This window comes from Callionymus lyra, chromosome 12 (genome assembly GCF_982586985.1).
Source record: "Callionymus lyra chromosome 12, fCalLyr1.hap1.1, whole genome shotgun sequence".
Classification (NCBI taxonomy): Eukaryota; Metazoa; Chordata; class Actinopteri; order Syngnathiformes; family Callionymidae; genus Callionymus; species Callionymus lyra.
Window position 1 is genome coordinate 4,054,331 of NC_141829.1, and position 27,416 is coordinate 4,081,746.

Here is a 27,416-nt window from a genome sequence, read left to right on the forward strand (position 1 = left end):
AGAAGTAGAAGAAGAAGAAGAAGAAGAAATGGAAGAAGAAGAAGAAGAAATAGAAGTAGAAATGGAAGAAGAAGAAGAAGAAATGGAAGAAGAAGAAGAAATAGAAGAAGTAGAAGAAGAAGAAATGGAAGAAGAAGAAGAAATAGAAGTAGAAATGGAAGAAGAAGAAGAAGAAATGGAAGAAGAAGAAGAAATAGAAGAAGAAGAAGAAGAAGAAGAAATGGAAGAAGAAGAAGAAATAGAAGTAGAAATGGAAGAAGAAGAAGAAGAAATGGAAGAAGAAGAAGAAATAGAAGAAGTAGAAGAAGAAGAAGAAGAAGAAATGGAAGAAGAAGAAGAAATAGAAGTAGAAATGAAAGAAGAAGAAATGGAAGAAGAAGAATAAATAGAAGAAGTAGAAGAAGAAGAAGAAGAAGAAGAAGAAATGGAAGAAGTAGAAGAAATAGAAGTAGAAATGGAAGTAGAAGAAGAAGAAATGGAAGAAACAGAAGAAGAAGAAATATGTGCACGACTCGGAAGATTTCAACGTATTACGTCGGGGAGATCTCAGGATAACCATCTGGATCCAGGCATATTTTGAGGGATTCATTTGTCGCAGGAGCTAAAGTTTGTATAAAAATATGCTGTTACTTGAAATATTGAATATTTTCTCTATTAAAAGGTTCAATTTGACGTTTTTATTCGAACAATCACACGTTGATCTGAGCAGCTTCGACGTCACTGAGATGAACTTCAAATCAAACAGACGTGTGGATGAAAAGCTCTAATGAAAGGAGGTAGAGAGAGATAAAGAGAGAGATAAAGAGAGAGAGAGAGAGAGAGAGATAAAGAGAGAGAGAGGCTTCTCTGCCTCCACGTCCTCAGACCTGAAGCACCTTCTAACAAAAGACTCTAAAGGACTCGACACTTTTGATCTCCGTCACTTTGATCCTGCGCACCATCTTCATCACAATCACCTCCCTCTCCGCCTCTCCTTGAGGTCCGGCTGCCCTTCAGCACGACCACTGTCGTCACGGAGACGATGGATGGATGGATGGATGGATGATATAGATCAATTTGGCTTCGTTTGATTTCAGCCAATCACGCGACGCGCAGATGATCACATGACTCATCACTAATCACTATCATTGTACACTTTTATGTTGAATTTAAAAGACTATAGATTAACAAATATATAGAATTTAATACAAAATACAACATGATATCTCTGTAACAGTACAGTGAGTCCAGCAGCTTTTAAAGCTACAGAGTCAAGTACTGGACAATACTACACATATATATTTGTTACTACACTATCACAACACCAGAGTCAAGTACTGGATAATACTAGAATTATATCCTTGTTACTACACTATCACAACACCAGAGTCAAGTACTGGACGATACTACACATATATACTTGTTACTACACTATCACAACACCAGAGTCAAGTACTGGACAATAATACACATATATACTTGTTACTACATTATGACAACACCAGAGTCAAGTACTGGACAATACTACACATATATACTTGTTACTACACTATCACAACACCAGAGTCAAGTACTGGACAATACTACACATATATACTTGTTACTACACTATCACAACACCAGAGTCAAGTACTTGACAATACTACACATATATACTTGTTACTACACTATCACAACACCAGAGTCAAGTACTTGACAATACTACACATATATCCTTGTTATTACACTATCACAACACCAGAGTCAAGTACTCTGTAATACTACACATGTATCTTTGTTACTACACTATCACAACACCAGAGTCAAGTACTGGACAATACTACACATATATACTTGTTACTACACTATCACAACACCAGAGTCAAGTACTGGACAATACTACACATGTATCTTTGTTACTACAGTATTACAAAAGCTGTAGAATCAAAGTCTAACTAGACCAGCTCTGAGAAGGGGGTCATGTGGTCCAGTACCTGAAGAAGGTGTAACTGGGGCCGATGTTGTAAAGAGCCGGCGTCAGCTCCATCTCCGGGAAATGTCGAAGGTCACTCTTGATGGTTCCCAGACACATGGCAAACACCACGAACAGGACTGGAAGCAGGATCTGGGTCAGGAGGCCTTTGAGGTCGCGGCGGGAGTGATGGAACCTCTTGGTCAAAATGGCCGACATCTGCTGCCAGGCCAGCTGGACGCCGGTGACGGTGGACGAGCCGGTCAGTTCTGGAAGAGTTAGAACGTTAGCACTTAAGAAGTAATTATTATTCATCAATGAGTTAGTTTACATGTTAGTATTTTTGATTCATTAAAAAGAAGAAAACAGTTTTTCTAACTACGAATCATCACAGAATCATTTTACAGAGCATTGCTAGAAATACTACAAAACCTTGCAGAGTAATACTATGAATTCTCAGGGAGTAATACTACTTAGCCTCGCAAAGTAATACTACAAAACCTTGCAAAGTAATACTACAGTGCATCGCAAAATAATACTACAAAACCTTGCAGAGTAATACTATGGATTCTCAGGGAGTAATACCACTTAGTCTCGCAAAGTATTACTACAGAGCCTCGCGAAATAATACTAAAGAGCCTCACGAAATAATACTACAGAGCCTCACGAAATAATACTACAGAGCCTCACGAAATAATACTACAAAACCTTGCAGAGTAGTACTACGGAGTCTCAGGGAGAAATACTACAGAGCCTTGCGGTAGTAATAATACAGAGCCTCACAAAGTAATATTACTAAATCTATGAATTATTGCAAAATAATACTTCAGAGCCTCACAGTATTACTATTAACAAATACGTGTGTATACTTTTTATTTTAATTGGCTTTTGAATTCAATATAAAAATGTAAAATAGTGACTCCAGACATTACTAAATAAGCGGTAGTAATACTACAGAGCGTCTTGCGGTAATGCTTCAGAGCCTCGCGCGGTAATACTACGGATTCTCATGGAGTAATACTACAAAATGTTGCAGAGTAATCCTACAGTGCCTCGCGCAGTAATACTACAGTGCCTTGCACAGTAAAACTATGGATTCTCACGCAGTAAAACTACAGAGCCTTGCAGAGTAATACTACAAAACCCTACAGAGTAACTCTACGAATTATTGCCAAATAAGTATAACTATGAACACATAAGTCTGGACTATAAGATTCTCGTACCGTCATCGTAGCTGGAATCGTTGCCGAGTTCGTCCTGAAAACTGTTGATGGATCCGGAGTCAGACACAGTTTCTGAGATGCTCAGTGATGTTCCTTCAGGGGTCTCCTCGGTGAGCTGCAGGAACACCTGGACGACGAGAAGACGTTGATAAAAGGACCAACGAGATCCGGTCGGGTCAACAAACCTCCTCCAGGGTCGTGTCGGAGACGCCGTAGCCGCTCAGCTGCAGAGCCTCCAGGTTGGCGTCCAGGGCGGTCAGCAGCGAGCGGTACGACGAGGACGTGGACGAGGAGAAGGCGGGCAGCGAGTAGACCAGGTCTCCGCCCTGGGTCTCCACCAGACGGGCGTCGGGGACGTGGGCCTGAACGAAACTCTTCATCTCGGCGTCGTCGAACGGCTTCGACTCCAGACTCTGCACCTGAGACACAAGAAACCTCCGTCAGTGACCAGATTGAAACGAGGAAAATCACCTTTTCTACGAGATAGTGGAGGAACGTTCAGAGAAAAGACTCGTTCGTTGCAGGGAAATCATTTGTTCATTCTATTTAAACCACAATAGGAGTTTGAATAGATAAACTTTATCAAGATAACGAGAAGAATCCGAGCACGGACAGAAAGAAAGAGTCAATCCTGACTCAACAGCTTCAACAGAATCAATTTTATTTTCACTGCTTGGTCGTGGAATCGACACATTTTCTGCCACTTAAAGGTTAATTTAGTTCAACCATCGACACACGAACAAAACCACTGAATCATCTTTATAACCTAAACTAAAATAATCTATTGATTCACGTTCAACTCGATCAAATCTTGATTCATCTTTCATTGAAAGTGTCAAAATCATGACAAAGTTAAGAAGCGTCAACTTTGAATTAAACTGTGTTAGAAAAGAGAAACACGGACGATCACGATGAGCGACTAACGTGGGGCAGAAACCTCGAGCAGAACCAGACTGAGTCTGCAGGGCCTCCTGCTGTGAGCAGCTCGGGAGGGAGAAGAAGAATTTAAAGTAAGATCCTTAAAGGAGGACTCTTTCTTTGGCTCACTCCCTCTCAGTGAGCTCCATCAGTGATAGGATGCTCCATCCCAGGTGTGTGAGGGAGAGGTACCACAGGTCCTTCCTCCCTGCTGCCATCAGACTCCACAACAAGATAATTATTTAACTGCACCTTTCTTGTTATTTTTGTAAATATGATTGTGTATATAATATAGTGCAGATTTATTTTCTATTCTATTTAGATTTTTTCTTTTCTTTTTAATATTTTATTTCTGGGTGTTTTATTTTTTGGTATATTGCTGTTGTTGCGGGACAATAAAAGGATTCTGATTCTGATTCTGATTCTGATTCTGAGGCCACTGTGTGTTTAATCATGACGCACAGATGTGTCACTCAAACTCTCAGAGGGAGGAGAAGGTGTCACTCAAACACTCAGGTGTCACTCAAAATCCTAACGCCCCAAAAACAACAACGACACGATAAAGTCTTTTCTAACGAAAACACGTCGTCATCATCAATTCTCAGGCTTTTATTTTGAAAATTAAAGACACATTTCTACGAATTCTGCTTGTTTCCTGTTCGTCAAGATCTCGTCTGGAACTGTATCTGATGAAACTCAAGTTTAAAAAAGTTGTTTATGATTTTGTTACTTTTTAAATTATTTATTTATTTATTTAATTAGAATTTTATTTTTGTTTATTCATCAATAAAACAATCAATTAATGACATCATTTCCACTCTATTTACTTCTAATAAGTATGTGTATTTCATTTGTTTTACTAAGATGTGTATATATTTATGAATATACATGTGTATTTGTATTTATATTCGTAAACAAATACTATTTAATTCAGGAAAACAAACATTTCAAGCCTAAAATGTGAAGAACGAGGTGAAGAAGTTGATGTAAACACTTTGAATTTTCGATTCTAAATCTTAGTAGAAACATCTTCAGCTTGAGCTCGACTGAGTAGAAACATCTCCAGCTTGAGCTCGACTGAGTAGAAACATCTCCAGCTTGAGCTCGACTGAGTAGAAACATCTCCAGCTTGAGCTCGACTGAGTAGAAACATCTCCAACTTGAGCTCGACTGAGTAGAAACATCTCCAGCTTGAGCTCGACTGAGTAGAAACATCTCCAGCTTGAGCTCGACTGAGCAGAAACATCTCCAGCTTGAGCTCGACTGAGTAGAAACATCTCCAGCTTGAGCTCGACTGAGCAGAAACATCTCCAGCTTGAGCTCGACTGAGTAGAAACATCTCCAGCTTGAGCTCGACTGAGTAGAAACATCTCCAGCTTGCGCTCGACTGAGTAGAAACATCTCCAGCTCGAGCTCGACTGAGTAGAAACATCTCCAGCTTGAGCTAGACTGAGTAGAAACATCTCCAGCTTGAGCTCGACTGAGTAGAAACATCTCCAGCTTGAGCTCGACTGAGTAGAAACATCTCCAGCTTGAGCATCGTCTGAGTAGAAACATCTCCAGCTTGACCTTGACTGAGTAGAAACATCTCCAGCAGGTCCAAGTACCTTCTTTGTGAGCGCGAGCTTGTACCCGTGGCCCAGCTGGTCCTTCAGGTAGAAGGGAGTCCCGCAGCACTTGAGTCCTCCTCGCTCCAGGAGGGCGATTCTGTCGCTGAGGACCTCGGCCTCGTCCAGATGGTGGCTGGACATGATGATGGTGCAGTCTGAGGAACAACGTGTCACACGTCACATGACCTTCCACCGGTATGACATCATTAATCATTATTAATCATTATTAATCATCATTAATCATTATTAATCATTATTAATCATTATTAATCATTATTAATCATTATTAATCATCATTAATCATTATTAATTCCAACAATTCAAGATACATTTTTCAAAACTCTTTATTCTTTATTTTAATTGGCTTTTAAATTCAATATAAAAATGTATAATAGTGACTCCAGACATTATTACGCACAGTAGTACTACAGAGCCTCGCGCAGTAATACTGCAGAGCCTCGCGAAGTAATACTGCAGAGCATCGCGATGTTAGACTACAGAGCCGCGCGGAGTAATACTACAGAGCCTCGCGGAGTAATACTGCAGAGCCGCGCGGAGTAATACTACAGAGCCTCGCGGAGTAATACTGCAGAGCCGCGCGGAGTAATACTACAGAGCCTCGCGGAGTAATACTGCAGAGCCTCACGAAGTAATACTGCAGAGCCTCGCGGAGTAATACTGCAGAGCCTCGCGAAGTAATACTGCAGAGCCTCGCGATGTTAGACTACAGAGCCGCGCGGAGTAATACTGCAGAGCCTCTCGAAGTAATACTGCAGAGCCTCGCAATGCTAGACTACAGAGCCGCGCGGAGTAATACTACAGAGCCTCGCGGAGTAATACTGCAGAGCCGCGCGGAGTAATACTACAGAGCCTCGCGGAGTAATACTGCAGAGCCGCGCGGAGTAATACTACAGAGCCTCGCGGAGTAATACTGCAGAGCCTCGCGAAGTAATACTGCAGAGCCTCGCGGAGTAATACTGCAGAGCCTCGCGAAGTAATACTGCAGAGCCTCGCGATGTTAGACTACAGAGCCGCGCGGAGTAATACTACAGAGCCTCGCGGAGTAATACTGCAGAGCCTCGCGGAGTAATACTACAGAGCCTCGCGGAGTAATACTACAGAGCCTCGCGGAGTAATACTACAGAGCCTCGCGGAGTAATACTGCAGAGCCTCGCGGAGTAATACTGCAGAGCCGCGCGGAGTAATACTACAGAGCCTCGCGGAGTAATACTACAGAGCCTCGCGGAGTAATACTGCAGAGCCGCGCGGAGTAATACTACAGAGCCTCGCGGAGTAATACTGCAGAGCCGCGCGGAGTAATACTACAGAGCCTCGCGGAGTAATACTACAGAGCCGCGCGGAGTAATACTACAGAGCCTCGCGGAGTAATACTACAGAGCCGCGCGGAGTAATACTAAAGAGCCTCGCGGAGTAATACTACAGAGCCTCGCGGAGTAATACTACAGAGCCTCGCGGAGTAATACTGCAGAGCCTCGCAAAGTAATACTGCAGAGTCTCGCGAAGTAATACTGCAGAGCCTCGCGAAGTAATACTGCAGAGTCTCGCGGAGTAATAATACAGAGCCTCCCGCAGTAATACTACAAAACCTTGCAGAGCAAAACTATGGATTCTAGCGCAGTAATACTACGAACCTTGCACTGTTATACTACAGAGCCTCGGGGAGTATATGAACAAGTAGACGCGATTTTAAAAAATCAAACCCTATGTGTGATAAAGAAATTCATTTAGAATTGTTTTATTATTAATATTAAAAATATATAGAATTTAACATTTTATTTAGTATTATTTTTTAATCTTTGTATTTAGAATTAAAAACTCTATGTGTAAAAGTTTAAATAAAAATGTAATTATTGGAAAAAAAAATGTAAATTTACAAATGATTAAAAAATAATATATAGATTTTATTTTAGATTTAAATTTTCCGATGATAAACTTAAGTTTACGAAAAAATACTGCGAAGACGTTTCTACAGAATCAAAGGAAAGTTTTCAACATTTCTTGTTATTTCCTCCGACAGGAGCTTCAGGAGCGACACGACTCGCGAGGAAAAGGAAAAGATTTTCGGAGGATGTTTCTCAAGAGCAGCAGACGATTCATCTGAAGGTTCATTACAGGCCGACCCTGGAGCCAGAGGTCAGAGAAGGTCACGGATCCTGCAGGGGTCGCCTGCAGGATCCGCTCCCTCGCTCCGGCTCTTCTTCGTCTCCTCGGCAAATACACACTATTTATAGAAGGCAGTACTGCGAGGGAAGTACTTTAAACTGCATACTCAAGTATCTAAACACAAGGTTACTGAGACGGAGCGAGAAGAAGAAGAAACTCTTTAAATATTCCTTCAGTGTTGAGCGGAGATTAAAGAACGATCGTGAAGAGTTTTCTTCTTTGCTCAAGGGCACTTGAACTGTTGAACAGTGGCCACGCAGTGAACTCGTTTAAGGGGTTTTTAATATGCGGCGTCGAACCTCACTTTTCTCACTTTTCTCACTTTTCTCACTTTTCTCCCTCGACTCGCTGGAGATGTTCGCTTCGGGTTCAAAATGGCCGACAGACTCCGCGGAAGAGTCGGAACTAAAAGATGAAATCAATAATAACGTGCGATCGTCAGTTTTACGTGACGATTGTAACTTTCACGTGTCCTGAGGGTTCAAGAGGTCGTTCGCACGAAAAACACGCCGACGTACTTTTCCAGGTCAAAGTTCATTTGTATCGATAAGGAAAAGAGGTCAAAAAGGTCGGACCTCACAACACGTCCTTATTTAGCTTCACTAGTCAAGTTGTTGTTCAAATCAGAGTCACTTTAAGTATCAATATTACACACAAGTGTTTGTACTTACAAGAGTGGATATTAAATTACATATACGGAAATAACGGAAAATGGTGCGCGTACAAAAATATTATATAAAAAATATTATAATATATATAATATTTTTGTACGCGCACCATTTTCCGGATTTGAGCATACGACCTTTTTAGTACAAAGTTTTGAGGGATTTTCTGGTTTAAGTCGCAGGTTTTCGAACTGTACTTAACAGTATTTTGAATATTTATATCTACATTAAATACATAAAAATATATTTTCTGTCAAATGAAGAACATGTTATGAAAGAAAAACATGAAATATTTTTGCACCATTTTCTGGATTTGAGCGTACGACCGTTTTTAGTAGAAAGTTTTGAGTTTTGGTTTGAGTCGCGTGTTTTCTAACTGTTTTAATCAGTATTTTGAATATTTATATCCATATTAAATTGAACCAAACTATATTTTCTGTCAAATGAACAACATGTTATGAAAGAAAAACATGAAATGTTTTAACAATTATGTGAAAATGATGAAATGTAGCTAAAAATGCGTCACATGCGTCATTTTACTAATTCTTTAATAACGACGGGGTCTAAAATAACGTGAATGTCTTGAAATGCCAAATAAAATGAGTAGGTAGTATTTACACGAGTGGATATTAAATTATTCACAAAAGTATAATCTGAATATTTTTGTACGTGAACAGGATTTGAGCGTACGACCATTTTTAGTTGAAAGTTTTGAGGAATTTTCTGGTTTGAGTCGCGTGTTTTCTAAATGTATTTAATAGTATTTTGAATATTTATATATATATTAAATTGAACAAAACTATATATTTTCTGTCAAATGAACAACATGTTATGAAAGATAATAATTTAATGTTTTAACAAGAATGTGAAAATGATGAAATGTAGCTAAAAAAAAAATGCGTCACATGAGTCACTTTAACGGTTCCTTAATAAGGACGGGGTCTAAAATAACGTGAATGTCCTGAACTGCCAGATAAAATGTGTAGGTAGTTGTTACACGAGTAGATATTTAATTATTCACACGTATGATCGGAATATTTCTGTACGTGCACCATTTTCCGGATTTGAGCGTACGACCGTTTTTAGTTGAAAGTTTTGAGGGATTTTCTGGTTTGAGTCGCGTGTTTTCTTACTGTATTTAACAGTATTTTTGAATTATAAGTATTTTGATATTTATATCTACATTAAATCGAACAAAACTATATTTTCTGTCAAAAGAACAACATGTCATAAAAGATAATAATTTAATGTTTTAACAAGAATGTATTAGTTGTGAAAAGGAGCTAAAAATGCCTCACACTTACTAAGGACGGGGTCTAAAATAACGGGAATGTCCTGAACGGATACTAAACATGTATGAATGTGTTTATTTCTGATGCTTGATTGACAGGCTGTCAGAGGTGATGGCACTTTGATTGACGGACGTTGGACTCACTCTTCTTGTGCTGGACCACCATCTCCCAGATGCTGCGTCGGGAACACGGGTCGACCCCCGTGGTGGGCTCGTCCAGGACCACCAGGCGAGAGCCGCCGATGAAGGCGATGGAGATCGACAGCTTACGCTTCATCCCGCCTGACAGTGTCGCCACCATCTTGTGTCTGTGAGAGAACATGTCCGTCTCCTGCAGGATCCTGAGGGAACATCATGGTCACCCTGGTGCTGACGCTGGGTCAAGGTGACCCGAAGGTCCCAAAAACAAATGTGTTTGTGGTATCCCTTGTGTTGTCTCTTGGTCAAGGTGACCCGAACGCCCGAAAACAAACGCGTTTGTGGTATCCCTTTTGTTGACTCTGGGTCAAGGTGACCCAAAGTCCCGAAAACAAATGTGTTTGTAGTATCCCTTTAGTTATTTCTGGGTCAAAATGACCCGAAGGCCCGAAAACAAATGTGTTTAGGATATCACTTGTGTGTCTCTGGGTCAAGGTGACCCAAACGTCCGGAAACAAATGTGTTTTTGGTATTCCTTGTGTCGTCTCTGGGTCAAGTTGACCCGAAGGCCGAAAAACCAAATATGTTTGTGGTATCCCTTGTGTTATTTCTGGGTCAAGTTGACCCGAGGGTCCCAAAACAAATGGGTTTGTGTTATCCCCAGTGTTGTATCTAGGTCAAAGTGACCCGAACGCCCTATAACAAATGTGTTTGGGGTATCCCTTATTTTGTCTCTGGGTCAAGGTGACCCGAACGCCTGAAAACCAATGTGTTTGTGGTATCCCTTATTTTGTCTCTGGGTCAAGGTGACCCGAAGGCCCGAAAACAAATGTGTTTGTCTCGTCCCTTGTGTTGTCTCAAGGTCAAGATTTTGTGATACAGAACCTTCACCTTCCAGGCCACAAGTTGGCGCTATTTGCTTTAAAATCCCGTCAATGACTTCCCATGATGCAACACAAGATCTTAACTTCTCTGCTGAGATAAAAAGGAGTAAAAGTTAAAGATGTAAATGTTGCAGGTGTGAGAAGGAAGTAAATATATTATATATATATATATATATAAATATATCTCCGGCCTCCTCAGCAGCGACGGCGTGTTCGAGCAGCAATTATTTCACAGAGATATGATGTAAAGGTCAAGTGTTTCCCACAAAAGAGTGAAGGTTGAACTTTTCATCATTTCTCTTGTGGAACACGTGATGAATCCTGACCACGTGTTCGACTCTCGTCTTCATTCATCACTTCATCGACGGCAGGTTCGTCCACTTACGTTCGGACCTGCTCCCGCAGTTCCCTCTTGGACCAGTGGGGGGCCTTGATGTGGGCGTACATGAGCAGGTGTTCTTTGGTGGTCATGTGGTCGAACAGCACGTCGTACTGCATGCACACGCCCAGCTCTCTGCGCACCACGTCCAGCTCGCGCTGCATGTCTCTGCCGTAGACCTGGATGGAGCCGGAGGTCGGAGCGAACAGACCCGTGAGGAGAGACCTGGACCAGAAGAAGATCCTACATGTCAGTGTCGTCTGGATATTGAGTTTAACGTTACAATGTCAACACTTTAAAGTTTTTTTTGTTAAGCATTGAATTGTTTTGTAACAAAGTAAATACAAAAAATATATATTGAAATGTTAAAATACATTTTGTTGATCATTTAATTCAATCATTTCTATATTGAAACTTTGTATTTGTTTCTTATTTTAATGATTGAATTTTAAAACATGGATGTTTTACTTAAACCTTGATGATCCGTTTGTTCTGGATGACCATCTGGATCGAGGCATATTTTGAAGGATTAATTTGTCGGGGAAGCTTCAGCTTGTATGGAAGTATTTTGAATGGTTGTTACTACAGTATCGCAATATATCGTTTTTACTACAATATCGCAATACATCGCAGTATATCGTTGTTACTACAGTATTGCAATATATTGTTGTTACTACAGTATCGCAATATATTGTTGTTACTACAGTATCGCAATATATCGCAGTTTCGTTGTTACTACAGTATCGCAATATATAGCAATATATCGTTGTTACTACAGTATCGCAATATATCGCAGTTTCGTTGTTACTACAGTATCGCAATATATAGCAATATATCGTTGTTACTACAGTATCGCAATATATTGCAATATATTGTCCTTACTAAAGTATCGCAATATATCGCAATATATCTCAATTAATCGTAATACATCACAATGTATCGCAATATATCGTTGTTACGACAGTATCGTAATATATTGCAATATATCATTGTTACTACAGTATCACAATATATCGCAATATATCGGTGTTATTACAGTATCACAATATATCACAATGTATCGTAGATACTACAGTATCGCAATATATCACAATGTATCGCAATGTATCGCAATATATCGTTGTTACTACAGTATCGCAATATATCGCAATATATCGTTGTTACTACACTATCGCAATATATTGCAATATATCATTGTTACTACAGTATCACAATATATCGCAATATATCGTTGTTACTACAGTATCGCAATATATCGCAATATATCGTTGTTACTACAGTATCGCAATATATTGCAATATATCATTGTTACTACAGTATCACAATATATCGCAATATATCGTTGTTACTACAGTATCGCAATATATCGCAATATATCGTTGTTACTACAGTATCGCAATATATCACAATGTATCGCAATATATCGTTGTTACTACAGTATCGCAATATATCACAATGTATCGCAATGTATCGCAATATATCGTTGTTACTACAGTATCGCAATATATCGCAATGTACCGCAATATATCGTTGTTACTACAGTTTTCGCAATATATCGCAATGTATCGCAATGTATTGCAATGTATCGCAATATATCGTTGTTACTACAGTTTTCGCAATGTATCCCACTGTATTGCAATGTATCGCAATGTATCGCAATATATCGTTGTTACTACAGTTTTCGCAATATATCGCAATGTATCGCAATGTATTGCAATGTATCGCAATATATCGCAATATATCGTTGTTACTACAGTATGGCAATATATTGCAGTATATCGCAATACATCATTGTTACTACAGTATTGCAACATATCGTTGTTACTACAGTATCACAATAAAACGTAATATATCGTACATTCACACAGGTATCGTGATATGTATCGTATCATCAGATTCTTGACAACAAACAGGTCTATTCAGATCAGAAGTTCATTGTTTTAACTTATTTTTAAATCAAACTTTATTAAACAAAGTAATATTCCTGCTTCATTCAAACATTGTTTCTGCTGCATCACCTCAGGAGCTTCAGGAGCTTCAGGAGCTCCAGGAGCTCCAGGAGCTTCAGGAGCTTCAGGAGCTTCAGGAGCTTCAGGAGCTCCAGGAGCTTCAGGAGCTTCAGGAGCTCCAGGAGCTTCAGGAGCTTCAGGAGCTTCAGGAGCTCCAGGAGCTCCAGGAGCTTCAGCAGAAGAGATGAAAAGACGCGACACATGCATGGTTCAAACTGTCAGACCCAAGACTTGATCAAAAGTGTCGGACGTACATGGTGGTGGTTTTTCCGGCTCCGTTGTGACCCAGCAGGGACGTGACGTGACCCTCGTAGAAGCAGAGGTTCAGGTCCTGCACGGCCGCTCGGTTGCCGTAGACCTTGGTGAGGCCGTGGAGGGCGACGCCCACCGGCAGGTGAGAGAAGTCTCCGCCCTCGGACTTGTTGCCTAGGAAACCAGAGACGTGAGATCCAACGGTTTTTCATCTTCATCGTGGTCTCGTCCAGACCTTTGCCTGAGTCGCCCGCGAGGACCTGCTGGTCCTGCTGCAGGATGTTGCAGACGAAGTGACCCCTGGAGGCTTCGGTCCGAGGCGAGCTGCAGAACAGGCCGGTCCAGAAGGAGGTCTGGAAGGGGAAGTACCAGGGAGCCGGGATCCCGTAAGACCCTGATGATGTCACAGGTGTTAGCGTGTGACGGAAGTTTAGACCTTTTTATAAGCATTGGACGATTTTAGGGGATTTTTTTATCATTTAATTCAAAAGTTTTTATCTTAAAATGTTCAATTTGATTTTATATAAACGTGTTTTAAGAATTGTACTGTTTTTATTAATTTAATTATTACATAATTTATTTTAAATATTGAAATAGGAGCATCTAACCATGTATGTAAAGAAATAATTAAATAATAGTAGTATTATTAATAATAATAATAATGAAGAATAATAATAACAATAATAATAATAATAATTATAACAGTAATAATTATAACAATAACAATAATAATGAAAATATTAATAGTGATAATAACAATAACAACAATAATAACAATAACAACAACAATAAAAATATTAATAAAAAATATTAATAATACTAATAATAATAACAATAACAATATGAATAATAATAACATTACTAACAATAACAATGATAACAATAACAATAATAATACAAATATGAATAATAATAATAATAACAATAACAATAATAATTATAAAAAATAATAAGTATAACAATAATAATAATAATAACAATTATAACAATAATACTTGTAAAAATAATAATAATATTAATAACAATAATAATAATAATAACAATAACAATAATGATTATAAAAATAATAAGTATAACAATAATAATAATAATAATAAAAATAATAATAACAATAATAATAGTAATTATAACAATAATAATAATAATAATAATTATAACAATAATACTTGTAAAAATAATAATAATATTAATAACAATCATAATAATAATAATAATAACAATAATAATAGTACTTATAACAATAATAATAATAATAATAATAATTATAAATTCATTCAATATATAAATTCACTGATTCAACGAAGATAATTCCATCCATAAAGGAACAACCTTCCTGTCACTCAAACTCACCTGGGAACACGACTCTGATGTAAGCTCCGACGGTGAAGTAGATGATGGAGTCGATGACCATCAACCAGCACAACCAACCGAACGAGCCTTCGTCTCCCGCCATCGGCGACGTGTACGAGTTGCTCCATTGAATCCCTGAAGAGAAGCTTCGTCCGTCAAAGTGTCACCAACGGGTTCGGATGTTCTCGTACCTTCTCCCTGGGACTCGTAGCGGGTCACGTACTGGCTGGCGTAGCTGAAGCAGGTCGGAGAGAAGATGCTCTGGGACACAAAACGAGACCGTCATCTCCAGAACTCGTCCCTCAAACCAAACCCGAGACTCACCAGGAGGTTCTTCTGCGAGAAAGTGAACTGGCTCTCCAGGGACATGACCATGATGAAGGGGAAGAAGGAGACCACGTAGAGGAGGCTGGCGCTCAGGCCGGCGATGTAGTTGCGGTCGAAGAAGGAGCTGACCAGGAAGCTGAAGGCCACGATGCTCAGGCCGTAGTCGCACAGGTACAGGAAGACCAGGAAGCCGTCGCTGTGGGCCAGGATGCCGCCGTACTTCAGTACCAGCGTCAGGATGAAGATGGTGAAGACCAGGAAGCCGGAGCACTCCAGGAACCAGGCGAAGAAGTGGCTCAGAGGGTTGACGCCCATCATCTTCATGTACTGAAGGTCAGAGGAATGTTAGGGTTGATTCAGTATCATCAGCAGAACAAAACACCAGCAACATGATGGACCAGGATGAAGAAGTCCTTCAACAGAGTCCAGACCATCGAGTTCATCACGTCATCATCAGCAGAACAAAACACCAGCAACATGATGGACCAGGATGAAGAAGTCCTTCAACAGAGTCCAGATGATATACTGACTCCTTCAAGAAACATCTGTGTTTGATGATCTACTGACTCCTTCAAGAAACATCTGTGTTTGATGATCTACTGACTCCTTCAAGAAACATCTGTGTTTGAAGATCTACTGACTCCTTCAAGAAACATCTGTGTTTGATGATCTACTGACTCCTTCGAGAAACATCTGTGTTTGATGATCTACTGACTCCTTCAAGAAACATCTGTGTTTGATGATCTACTGACTCCTTCAAGAAACATCTGTGTTTGAAGATCTACTGACTCCTTCAAGAAACATCTGTGTTTGATGATCTACTGACTCCTTCAAGAAACATCTGTGTTTGATGATCTACTGACTCCTTCAAGAAACATCTGTGTTTGTTGATCTACTGACTCCTTCAAGAAACATCTGTGTTTGATGATCTACTGACTCCTTCAAGAAACATCTGTGTTTGATGATCTACTGACTCCTTCAAGAAACATCTCTGTGTTTGATGATCTACTGACTCCTTCAAGAAACATCTCTGTGTTTGATGATCTACTGACTCCTTCAAGAAACATCTGTGTTTGATGATCTACTGACTCCTTCAAGAAACATCTGTGTTTGATGATCTACTGACTCCTTCAAGAAACATCTGTGTTTGATGATCTACTGACTCCTTCAAGAAACATCTGTGTTTGATGATCTACTGACTCCTTCAAGAAACATCTGTGTTTGATGATCTACTGACTCCTTCAAGAAACATCTGTGTTTGAAGATCTACTGACTCCTTCAAGAAACATCTGTGTTTGATGATCTACTGACTCCTTCAAGAAACATCTGTGTTTGATGATCTACTGACTCCTTCAAGAAACATCTGTGTTTGATGATCTACTGACTCCTTCAAGAAACATCTGTGTTTGAAGATCTACTGACTCCTTCAAGAAACATCTGTGTTTGATGATCTACTGACTCCTTCAAGAAACATCTGTGTTTGATGATCTACTGACTCCTTCAAGAAACATCTGTGTTTGATGATCTACTGACTCCTTCAAGAAACATCTGTGTTTGATGATCTACTGACTCCTTCAAGAAACATCTCTGTGTTTGATGATCTACTGACTCCTTCAAGAAACATCTCTGTGTTTGATGATCTACTGACTCCTTCAAGAAACATCTGTGTTTGATGATCTACTGACTCCTTCAAGAAACATCTGTGTTTGATGATCTACTGACTCCTTCAAGAAACATCTGTGTTTGATGATCTACTGACTCCTTCAAGAAACATCTGTGTTTGATGATCTACTGACTCCTTCAAGAAACATCTGTGTTTGATGATCTACTGACTCCTTCAAGAAACATCTGTGTTTGATGATCTACTGACTCCTTCAAGAAACATCTGTGTTTGATGATCTACTGACTCCTTCAAGAAACATCTCTGTGTTTGATGATCTACTGACTCCTTCAAGAAACATCTGTGTTTGATGATCTACTGACTCCTTCAAGAAACATCTGTGTTTGATGATCTACTGACTCCTTCAAGAAACATGTGTGTTTGATGATCTACTGACTCCTTCAAGAAACATGTGTGTTTGATGATCTACTGACTCCTTCAAGAAACATCTGTGTTTGATGATCTACTGACTCCTTCAAGAAACATGTGTGTTTGATGATCTACTGACTCCTTCAAGAAACATGTGTGTTTGATGATCTACTGACTCCTTCAAGAAACATCTGTGTTTGATGATCTACTGACTCCTTCAAGAAACATCTGTGTTTGATGATCTACTGACTCCTTCAAGAAACATCTGTGTTTGATGATCTACTGACTCCTTCAAGAAACATCTCAAGACACTTTTATTTGAGCTTTTCCTTGATTCTCTGAGACTCTTGTGTTCGTCTCGATGTTATCTTGATCTTTTTAAGTTTATATTTTATTGGTATTGTCTGGTCGTCGGTGTCTCCACTAAGTTCCGTGTCGTCGGGTCGAATTACCTCGTGGAGCCGGAGCTCTCTCTCGTAAACCAACTTCCTCACGAAATCCGCCACGAAGAGAATCCAGGCGAGCATCAGCAGCAGCGGGAAGAAGAAGGAGATGGCCTCCAGGTATCTGAGGACGACGACAGGTGTCAATCATGAGCTTTCGAACACGAGCGGTTGCAGAAACAGACAGTCGTCCACGCGGCTCGAGCTCATATTTCACAGCCATCACATCAGGAGTCCAGTCGTAAATCAGGAGGCGTGGATCGCCGGCTCTCAAGGTCGGAGGGAGGCGGTCGACCGAGACCGTTGGAAGATTCTTTTCCGACGCTCCTTTGTTTTTTGATTCATGAGCTCACGCATGTGTCGATCGATCACGTCTGTTCGCTCCGTCATACGTGGCAGCGTTCGGACCTCGTCTACGTCAAAATAACAGCGTAGAACGTAACCTTTTCGAATGTTTCCGATGAATATCGACGGTTTTATTAGCAGCACAGCTCGACATGTAACTTGTTAAAGATCCTTTTCTTTCTACCTGTTCTTTCCATTAGTCATGTTTTTAATTTTCAGAAAAAAAAGAGTTTTTCCATCACATTTTAAAATGCAATTTATATTCAATTAAATATTGCAAAACTGTTTGATAAACTTTATTTTAACTAAGAAAAATATATTTAATTTAGGCAAACGGTGGTTTGATCGCCTCACAGCAAGAAGGTTGTCGGTTCGCTTCCCGGCCTGGATGGAGGGAGTCGACTCATGAGTGGAGTTCGTATGTTCTCCCCATGTTCTCTTTAAATTGTTTCGTTATCTCATCTTAAACACTGGCATCTTTAAAGGTCAACAAATCAACATTAATCTAAAGTTTTCCCTCCATTATCGCGGAGTTATGTTTTAAAAATAAATGTAATTTGTCACTTAATAATTATAATTGTATTTATATATTACTTTTTAAACCATAGTGACAAAGTGCTTCACATACAAGCAAAACAACTACAGTTATTAGCTAGTTAATTAGTTATTATTATTAATTTAAACAGTAATAAAACAAGATAAAACAACACACGTTCCATTCGGGGAGAATATTAGGAAATAATATTTTTAAAATGGAATTTATATTCAGTGAAATATTTCAAAACTTGTTTTAATATGTTTGATAAACTTTATTTTAACTAAGAAAAATATATTTAATTTAGGCCACACGGTTGTTTTGATCGCCTCACAGAAAGAAGGTTGTCGGTTCGCTTCCCGGTCTGGAGGGAGTCGACTCATGACCTTTCCGTGTTGTGTGGGTTTACTCCGGGCACTCCGGTTTCCTCCCACAGTCCATAAACATACAGAGGTTGATTGAGAACTTGAGGAAATTGTCCGTAGCTATGAGTTTGTGTTTATTTAAATTCTGATTTTCACGTTCCTGCCTAGAGCTGAGCGTTTCTGAGTCGTTTGTAAAGGTCGTCGAGGTCAAATATTCAAAGTCAAGAAGTGAGTTTCCACCAAAGGTGAAGGAAAAAGAGTGTCGGGGACAGAAGGGCGTGTCACTCACTCGTCACGATACAGGCAGGGATACGGGAAGGGCTGGATCTGCACGGCAGGATCCGTCACCTTCTGTCCGGTCTGGCTCTCGATGATGGCGCGCTCGATGTTCTCCTGCAGGTACACGAAGCCCCGGTTGTAGCGGAACGAGTGCGCCGACGACAGGTGGCGTTCCTTGGAGTAGTAGGAGCGGCGCGTGCGGTCCGTGCGCATCACGTTGTCCATGTGCATGCGGATGGTGTAGCCGACCTTGGGCGGCAGCGTGGATGAGGAGCCGTCTTTGGGCAGTTTGAAGATCACGCCTGCGAGGAAGACGACACCGTATGAAGGACTGAACATATGAAGGACTGAACATATGAAGGACTGAACATATGAAGGACTGAACATATGAAGGACTGAACATATGAAGGACCGAACATATGAAGGACTGAACATATGAAAGACTGAACATATGAAGGATTGAACATATGAAGGACTGAACATATGAAGGACTGAACGTATGAAGGACTGAACATATGAAAGACTGAACATATGAAGGATTGAACATATGAAGGACTGAACATATGAAGGACTGAACGTATGAAGGACTGAACATATGAAAGACTGAACATATGAAGGATTGAACATATGAAGGACTGAACATATGAAGGACTGAACATATGAAGGATTGAACATATGAAGGACTGAACATATGAACATATGAACATATGAAGGACTGAACATATGGACATATAAACGACTGAACATATGAACGACTGAACATGTGAATGACTGAACATGTGAACGACTGAACATATGAAGGACTGAACATATAACCATATGAACATATGAAGGACTGAACATATGGACATATAAACGACTGAACATATGAACGACTGAACATGTGAATGACTGAACATATGAACGACTGAACATATGAACGACTGAACATATGAACGACTGAACATGTGAACAACTGAACATATTGATATATATCTACATATGAACATATGAACGAGTAAACATATGAACATATGAACTTAAATTAAAGTCTTATATTTAATACGAAAAAATAGTTCTATACATAATTACATCATTTTTACAATGTTAAAGTGGTAAATATTACATTTAGTACGAGATTAAAATGATTTATGAGGAAAGGATCGTAAAATGTCACAAGATGATAGTTTATATTACAAGATGAAACTCTATTATGTGATTAAAGTCCTATATATTATGTTTATCACTACTTTATATGAACCAAATCTATACAAGTTTAATCTCATTATTTTGCGTACAACTTTATTATCATAAGATAAAGAATTTTTAAATAATACTATATACTTGTTATATGTATAGTTTTAATCTAGATTAAAATCTCTATTATGTATCATATTCGACTTTGTTCTTCTTAATATTAACTTTAATTAAATAATAAAAGTTGAATAAAATGACTCTTATTGTTAACAATGTTGTTTACGCTGTTGTTCTATTTTTACAACAAACAGTTGCTGGAAACGACGTGACGAGGTACGAGAAGATATATATATATATATTTATATATATATGCAGGACCACAAATCAACTGCCACTCAGGCAGATTGGACAGTAAATCGTGGGCTCGCGTGTCCGGCCGTGAAAGGACGACTCGACGAACACTCACTTCCGAAGAGTCTCCGGTCCTTGGCCAGATCCTGGGCCACGGCGTCCAGCGTCTCCTCGGAGTCGTAGCCGCGGTAACGGTCGAAGGTGATGCAGGAGGAGATGTTGACCATGAGCGTGGACAGGGCGGTGATCTGACTCACCACCTGCTTGTTGTCCTCCAGCAGACGCGTCAGGTTGGCTGCAGACACAGTCGACACACAAGACTTCAGCTTCACACGTTTTCGTGAATTCATGGAGAGTCGGCATGAAGTTTGAGCGACGCTCGTTTCAAGACGCTGGAGAAGTTTGACTCACAGAAGCTGCTGAGCGTCTCCTTCATTCTGCCCACGTCCACGTCCGTCTGCATCTCGATGAAGTTCTTGACGAACGTGTTCCTCAGGGAGTTCTGCGCGAACACGAGAAGACACACTTTGAGGAAGTCGTCAGAAGCGGAGAAGGAAAGCGCGATGATTCTTCTTCACCTGCAGCAGCGGCAGCGTCTGGCTCAGCAGTTTGGCCGACTTGAGGATGTAGTTGGACGACGCGATCCACTCCTCCGAGTGTTTGCCAAGGTTGGCGAACTCGTGCAGCGTGTGGTTGGACTGAAGGACACGAGAAGGAGAGTCAAGAGATCGAGTCACGACCAGAAACAAAAAATGTGAATAAAAACCTTTTCAACTGTGAATCCACTAAAAAAAACAATGCAAATGTTTGTTCATTTGTGTTTAATTACATACAATTATATACTTTTAGATCGTTTACAATTTGACCTTGAAAGAAGGACCTATTTTCTCATTTTAAACATTAAATGTCATCCTTTTAAATGAACAAACCTCTGACAAGTTGAATTGAACATGTCGACGTCTACAGAAAAACTATTATATTATATTTTAATGTGTAACTTTCCTGTCAATTATATTATTTAATTTAATTTTCATTATTTTATTAACTTGAGTTAAACATTTTTAGGAATTCTTGTTTTTTTCAGTTTATAACATTTATATTTAAAGTTTATTTAAATGTTAACGGTGTCACTTTATCACTGATTGATTGATTGATTCAGTTCATCTGTTGATTGATTAGTTGATTGACTGATTGATCGGTTGGTCGGTCGGTTGTTAGGCTGATGGTTGGTTGATTGATTGATTGATTGATTGATTGATTGATTGATTGATTGATTGATTGATTGGTCTGTTTGTCTGTCGGTTGATTAATTGATTGATAGAGAAAATCGTTGTTGCTTAAGCAGAACGTGAACACATTAAATTATAAGATATATTAAAAACAATAATAAACAAATAATTAAAATATATTATCTTAATTATTATTGATCATAATAAATAAAATGGAAATAATGTCAAGAAGATAATAGTAAATAAAACATTTTAAATATGTCAACAAATATAAACACTAATATAACAAGAGAATAAAAACTAGTATCAGTTTCTTTTTTAAATGCAAAAACTACAGAATTTTAATAAATATAAATTAAAATACTTTATTGTCGTTCAATACTAGTCTTAATATATGACCTTTTTGTATTTTATATCCCCTGAAAAATAATATAAAACATATTTTGTAAAAATAAATAAAGTAGAAATCTTTTTAAATAAAAGTTAAAATAAAATAATAACTTGATTTTTCACTTTTGCTTGACGGCCCCTAACACCAGACTGTATTTAACGCGGCCCCTGAGGAAACTGAGTTGTTGTCATGGAGTCGTTGACTCTTCAATGTTTGTAATGAAATGTAGGATCTGAACCTTCAGCCTTCATACCTTCTTCATGATGGATCTGGTGGCAGGAGTGTCGGGCGTGAACAGGATCTCTCCCATCAGCATGGGTTTGAGGAAGGCCCAGGCGATGGCGCCCCCGGTGGTGTTGACCATGTCCAGGTACATGCTGGTGCAGTACGGGGCTGTGGGCAACGCAGTTATGTAACCATAGCAACGATCCTTGTACTTTGTGTTTCCTCATCAATGTTGATCCGTTTTTTCTGATTTAAACATGATTCTTATCCTGATAATGATCCACATGTTACGATATATAACAGTCATTATTTTATCAGATTCAGAAAGAAAAATAAAACATAATATAATAAAATAATGAACAAATATATGAATATATCAAATAAAATAAGAAACATGTTCATTAAGTGGCTGAAAAATTAATTAAAAAATAAAAATGTAATAATAAACTGCTGAAATCAAACTTTTAATCGTCGACTCAGAGAATAATAGTTCATACTTACTGGCGTTTCGTGGGATCTTGAACCTGTCAATCAGCTCCTCCCGGCGTTGGCTGCTCATAGATGGATCGGACTCGTACGACACCGAGTGTTTGGGAACTCCCAAAAGAGCGACGATCCCATGACGACACAAGGCTCGCGAGAGGCTGACGAAGGTCACGCGAGGAGTCGACGCCTCTCGCCGCTGTCGCCTGGACGCCTGAGGAAACCATGTTGTTGTTATTAGTGATGTATCATGACACAGTTGATGATGTATCATGACACAGTTGATGATGTATCATGACACAGTTGATGATGTATCATGATACAGTTGTTGTTGTTTATGACAAAGTTGATGATGTATCATGACACAGTTGATGATGTATCATGATACAGTTGATGATGTATCATGACAAAGTTGTTGTTGTTTATGACAAAGTTGATGATGTATCATGACACAGTTGATGATGTATCATGACACAGTTGATGATGTATCATGACACAGTTGATGATGTACCATGACACAGTTGATGATGTATCATGACACAGTTGATGATGTATCATGACAAAGTTGTTGTTGTTTATGACAAAGTTGATGATGTATCATGACACAGTTGTTGTTGTTTATGACAAAGTTGATGATGTATCATGACACAGTTGTTGTTGTTTATGACAAAGTTGATGATGTATCATGACAAAGCTGATGATGTATCATGACACAGTTGTTGTTGTTTATGACAAAGTTGATGATGTATAATGACACAGTTGATGATGTATCATGATACAGTTGATGATGTATCATGACAAAGTTGTTGTTGTTTATGACAAAGTTGATGATGTATCATGACACAGTTGATGATGTATCATGACACAGTTGATGATGTATCATGACACAGTTGATGATGTACCATGACACAGTTGATGATGTATCATGACACAGTTGATGATGTATCATGACAAAGTTGTTGTTGTTTATGACAAAGTTGATGATGTATCATGACACAGTTGTTGTTGTTTATGACAAAGTTGATGATGTATCATGACACAGTTGTTGTTGTTTATGACAAAGTTGATGATGTATCATGACAAAGCTGATGATGTATCATGACACAGTTGTTGTTGTTTATGACAAAGTTGATGATGTATCATGACAAAGTTGTTGTTGTTTATGACAAAGTTGATGATGTATCATGACACAGTTGTTGTTGTTTATGACAAAGTTGATGATCTATCATGACACAGTTGATGATGTATCATGACACAGTTGATGATGTATCATGACAAAGTTGTTGTTGTTTATGACAAAGTTGATGATGTATCATGACACAGTTGTTGTTGTTTATTACAAAGTTGATGATGTATCATGACACAGTTGTTGTTGTTTATGACACAGTTGATGATGTATCATGACACAGTTGATGATGTATCATGACAAAGTTGTTGTTGTTTATGACAAAGTTGATGATGTATCATGACACAGTTGTTGTTGTTTATGACAAAGTTGATGATGTATCATGACACAGTTGTTGTTGTTTATGACAAAGTTGATGATGTATCATGACAAAGCTGATGATGTATCATGACACAGTTGTTGTTGTTTATGACAAAGTTGATGATGTATCATGACAAAGTTGTTGTTGTTTATGACAAAGTTGATGATGTATCATGACACAGTTGTTGTTGTTTATGACAAAGTTGATGATGTATCATGACACAGTTGATGATGTATCATGACACAGTTGATGATGTATCATGGCACAGTTGATAATGTATCATGACACAGTTGATGATGTATCATGATATAGTTGATGATGTATCATGATACAGTTGATGATGTAGCATGATACAGTTGATGATGTATCATGACACAGTTGATGATGTATCATGACAAAGTTGATGATGTATCATGACACAGTTGATGATGTATCATGACACAGTTGATGATGTCTCATGACACAGTTGATGATGTATCATGGCACAGTTGATAATGCATCATGACACAGTTTATGATGTGTCATGAATCAGTTAATGATGTATCATGAATCATTTGATGGTGTATCATGATACAGTTGTTGTTGTTTATGACACAGTTGTTGTTGTTTATGACAAAGTAGATGATGTATCATGACACAGTTGATGATGTATCATGACACAGTTGATGATGTATCATGGCACAGTTGATAATGTATCATGACACAGTTGATGATGTATCATGACACAGTTGATAATGTATCATGACACAGTTGATGATGTATCATGACACAGTTAATGATGTATCATGGCACAGTTTATGATGTGTCATGAATCAGTTAATGATGTATCATGAATCATTTGATGGTGTATCATGACACAGTTGTTGATGTTTATGACACAGTTGATGATGTATCATGATACAGTAGATAAATCTTTTAATAACATAATATATATACAACTTTAATAAACATAAAAAAATGGACTTATCTTGTAATACACGAAAACTAAAAAAATTGATATAAATCTTTGATCTCATAATTATGTAATATATATATAATAATCTTAATAAATTTTAATGTAGAAATAAACTTGAAATATACAACTTTGATAATTAATATAATAGACATGACTTTAATGAGGTAATAAATGTAATATATACAAATTTGATAAACACCGCTGCTGAGAGTGACATCTAGTGGTCATTTTAGATGAAAAGACACTGTATTGTGATACATCATCAACTGTATCGTGATACATCATATATACTTGAAAACAGCTTCATGACATACTTGACTTCCTGCCAGGTTGATGTCCCTCAAGGAGTTGAGGTACGACTGCAGGTCGTTGACGGACGGCATGATCTCGTCCATCATGTTGACGAGCATCTCCACCACGTTCAGCATGACCTCCACCATCTTCTGCATGTCTTCAGACAGAACCATCTGAGAAGAACAACCACGTTACGTTCTTGACACACGTTTGTGGACGTAGGAACATCTTCAGACACGTCCTTTTGAACCGGAGAAGAATCTCATGTTTTATCACAAATATATGATCAAATAATGCACTTTTACTTCTGCAGCATGTTTTACTTCCATTTAAGAAAGATGTCGATCCTTCACACGACGGAACATGTGATGAAATAATGCAAATAGGCAAAAGAGTGGGATGGTTTCTAACTCAGTGAACAAGATAAAAGGCTCCATCTTTTCTTGTTCTCCGCCAGTAAAAGTGTCAGGAGTGAAGATATGCATCACATAATGACGTTGGTTTAAGAAGCTCTCAGCGATAAATTCATCCTGAATTCACACAAATCTTCTTTTCGACAGATGTCTCGCTCGAACACATCTTCTCAGAACATTCACGAGTCTCACTCTGAAGATGAACTTGTCCAGGTTGACGTGTCGAGCCATGAGGATGGTGAGGAGGTACCAGTCCTCCGCACACATGGAGCAGAACTCCTCCATCAGAACCTTCTCGTCCTCCTCCACCTCCTCGTCGGCTCGGGTGGGACAGTGACGGAGCTCCACCCACCAGGAGAGGACCTGATCCCAGGAGCAGCACAGAAGAATCCACTCAACAGAAGAACAATCTCAAACCATGAGGAGCAGTTATATAAACGTAATGTTTTATCTCGTTATATTCCTATTATCTACTCATTTAATCTTGTTGTTACCTCAATATATACAACATCATCTTTTATTTATTAAGTGTCTTTAATTTCGTGATGAACATAATTTATATGACTTTCATTTCATAATTAAAAGTAATTTTTATGACTTTAATTTCATAATTAAATGTAATTTATACAACTTTGATTTCATAATTAAACGTTACATATAAGACTTTAATTTTGTGATAAACGTGTTTGTGATTTTAATTTTGTAATAAACCTAATATTCACAACTTAAATCTCAGAATATTCATAATATATACGATTTATATATATTATATATTTAATATATAAGACTTTAATATTGTGATAAACGTGTTTATGACTTTAATCTTGTAATAAAACTAATATTCACGACTTAAATCTCGTAATATTTGTAATATATACTCATTTAATCTCGTTATTACCTCAATATATACGACATCGTAAAAAAATAAACGTGATAAAATTGACTTTAATCACGTAATAAATGTTATATGTACGACTTTAATTTCATAATATAATAATAATAATTAATATGATTTTAATCTTGTAATATATACTATTAATATAAATTATATATTTAATATATAAAACTTTAGTATTGTGATGAACGTGTCTATGAACTGAATCTTGTAATAAACGGAATTTATACGAATTAAATGTGGTAATATTTTTAATATATACTAATTTAATGGTCTAATGAACTTAATATATACAAGATCATCTTGCAATAATTAAGTGTCTTTAATCTCAAAATAAACTAATACATTTGACTTTAATCTC

General features: G+C 38.3%; 1 protein-coding gene across 3 annotated transcripts in view; it reads right to left on the minus strand.

Annotated features, from left to right (window-relative positions):
- The window catches only part of abca12 (ATP binding cassette subfamily A member 12), a 113,886-nt gene that overhangs the window by 26,876 nt on the left and 59,594 nt on the right, over nucleotides 1-27,416 (minus strand). For all 3 annotated transcript variants that reach the window (XM_087804388.1, XM_087804390.1, XM_087804389.1), the window contains 20 exons: nucleotides 26,353-26,523; nucleotides 25,768-25,920; nucleotides 23,030-23,225; nucleotides 22,557-22,696; nucleotides 21,262-21,381; nucleotides 21,095-21,185; nucleotides 20,799-20,978; nucleotides 19,167-19,458; nucleotides 17,642-17,756; nucleotides 15,158-15,487; nucleotides 15,025-15,094; nucleotides 14,834-14,968; nucleotides 13,719-13,877; nucleotides 13,486-13,657; nucleotides 11,229-11,447; nucleotides 9,966-10,162; nucleotides 5,679-5,836; nucleotides 3,339-3,572; nucleotides 3,154-3,280; nucleotides 1,953-2,199 (listed from right to left, as the gene is read on the minus strand). In XM_087804388.1, the coding sequence (XP_087660514.1) occupies nucleotides 1,953-2,199; nucleotides 3,154-3,280; nucleotides 3,339-3,572; nucleotides 5,679-5,836; nucleotides 9,966-10,162; nucleotides 11,229-11,447; nucleotides 13,486-13,657; nucleotides 13,719-13,877; nucleotides 14,834-14,968; nucleotides 15,025-15,094; nucleotides 15,158-15,487; nucleotides 17,642-17,756; nucleotides 19,167-19,458; nucleotides 20,799-20,978; nucleotides 21,095-21,185; nucleotides 21,262-21,381; nucleotides 22,557-22,696; nucleotides 23,030-23,225; nucleotides 25,768-25,920; nucleotides 26,353-26,523 (3,506 nt within the window). The remainder of the gene's footprint in view (nucleotides 1-1,952; nucleotides 2,200-3,153; nucleotides 3,281-3,338; nucleotides 3,573-5,678; nucleotides 5,837-9,965; nucleotides 10,163-11,228; nucleotides 11,448-13,485; nucleotides 13,658-13,718; nucleotides 13,878-14,833; nucleotides 14,969-15,024; nucleotides 15,095-15,157; nucleotides 15,488-17,641; nucleotides 17,757-19,166; nucleotides 19,459-20,798; nucleotides 20,979-21,094; nucleotides 21,186-21,261; nucleotides 21,382-22,556; nucleotides 22,697-23,029; nucleotides 23,226-25,767; nucleotides 25,921-26,352; nucleotides 26,524-27,416) is intronic.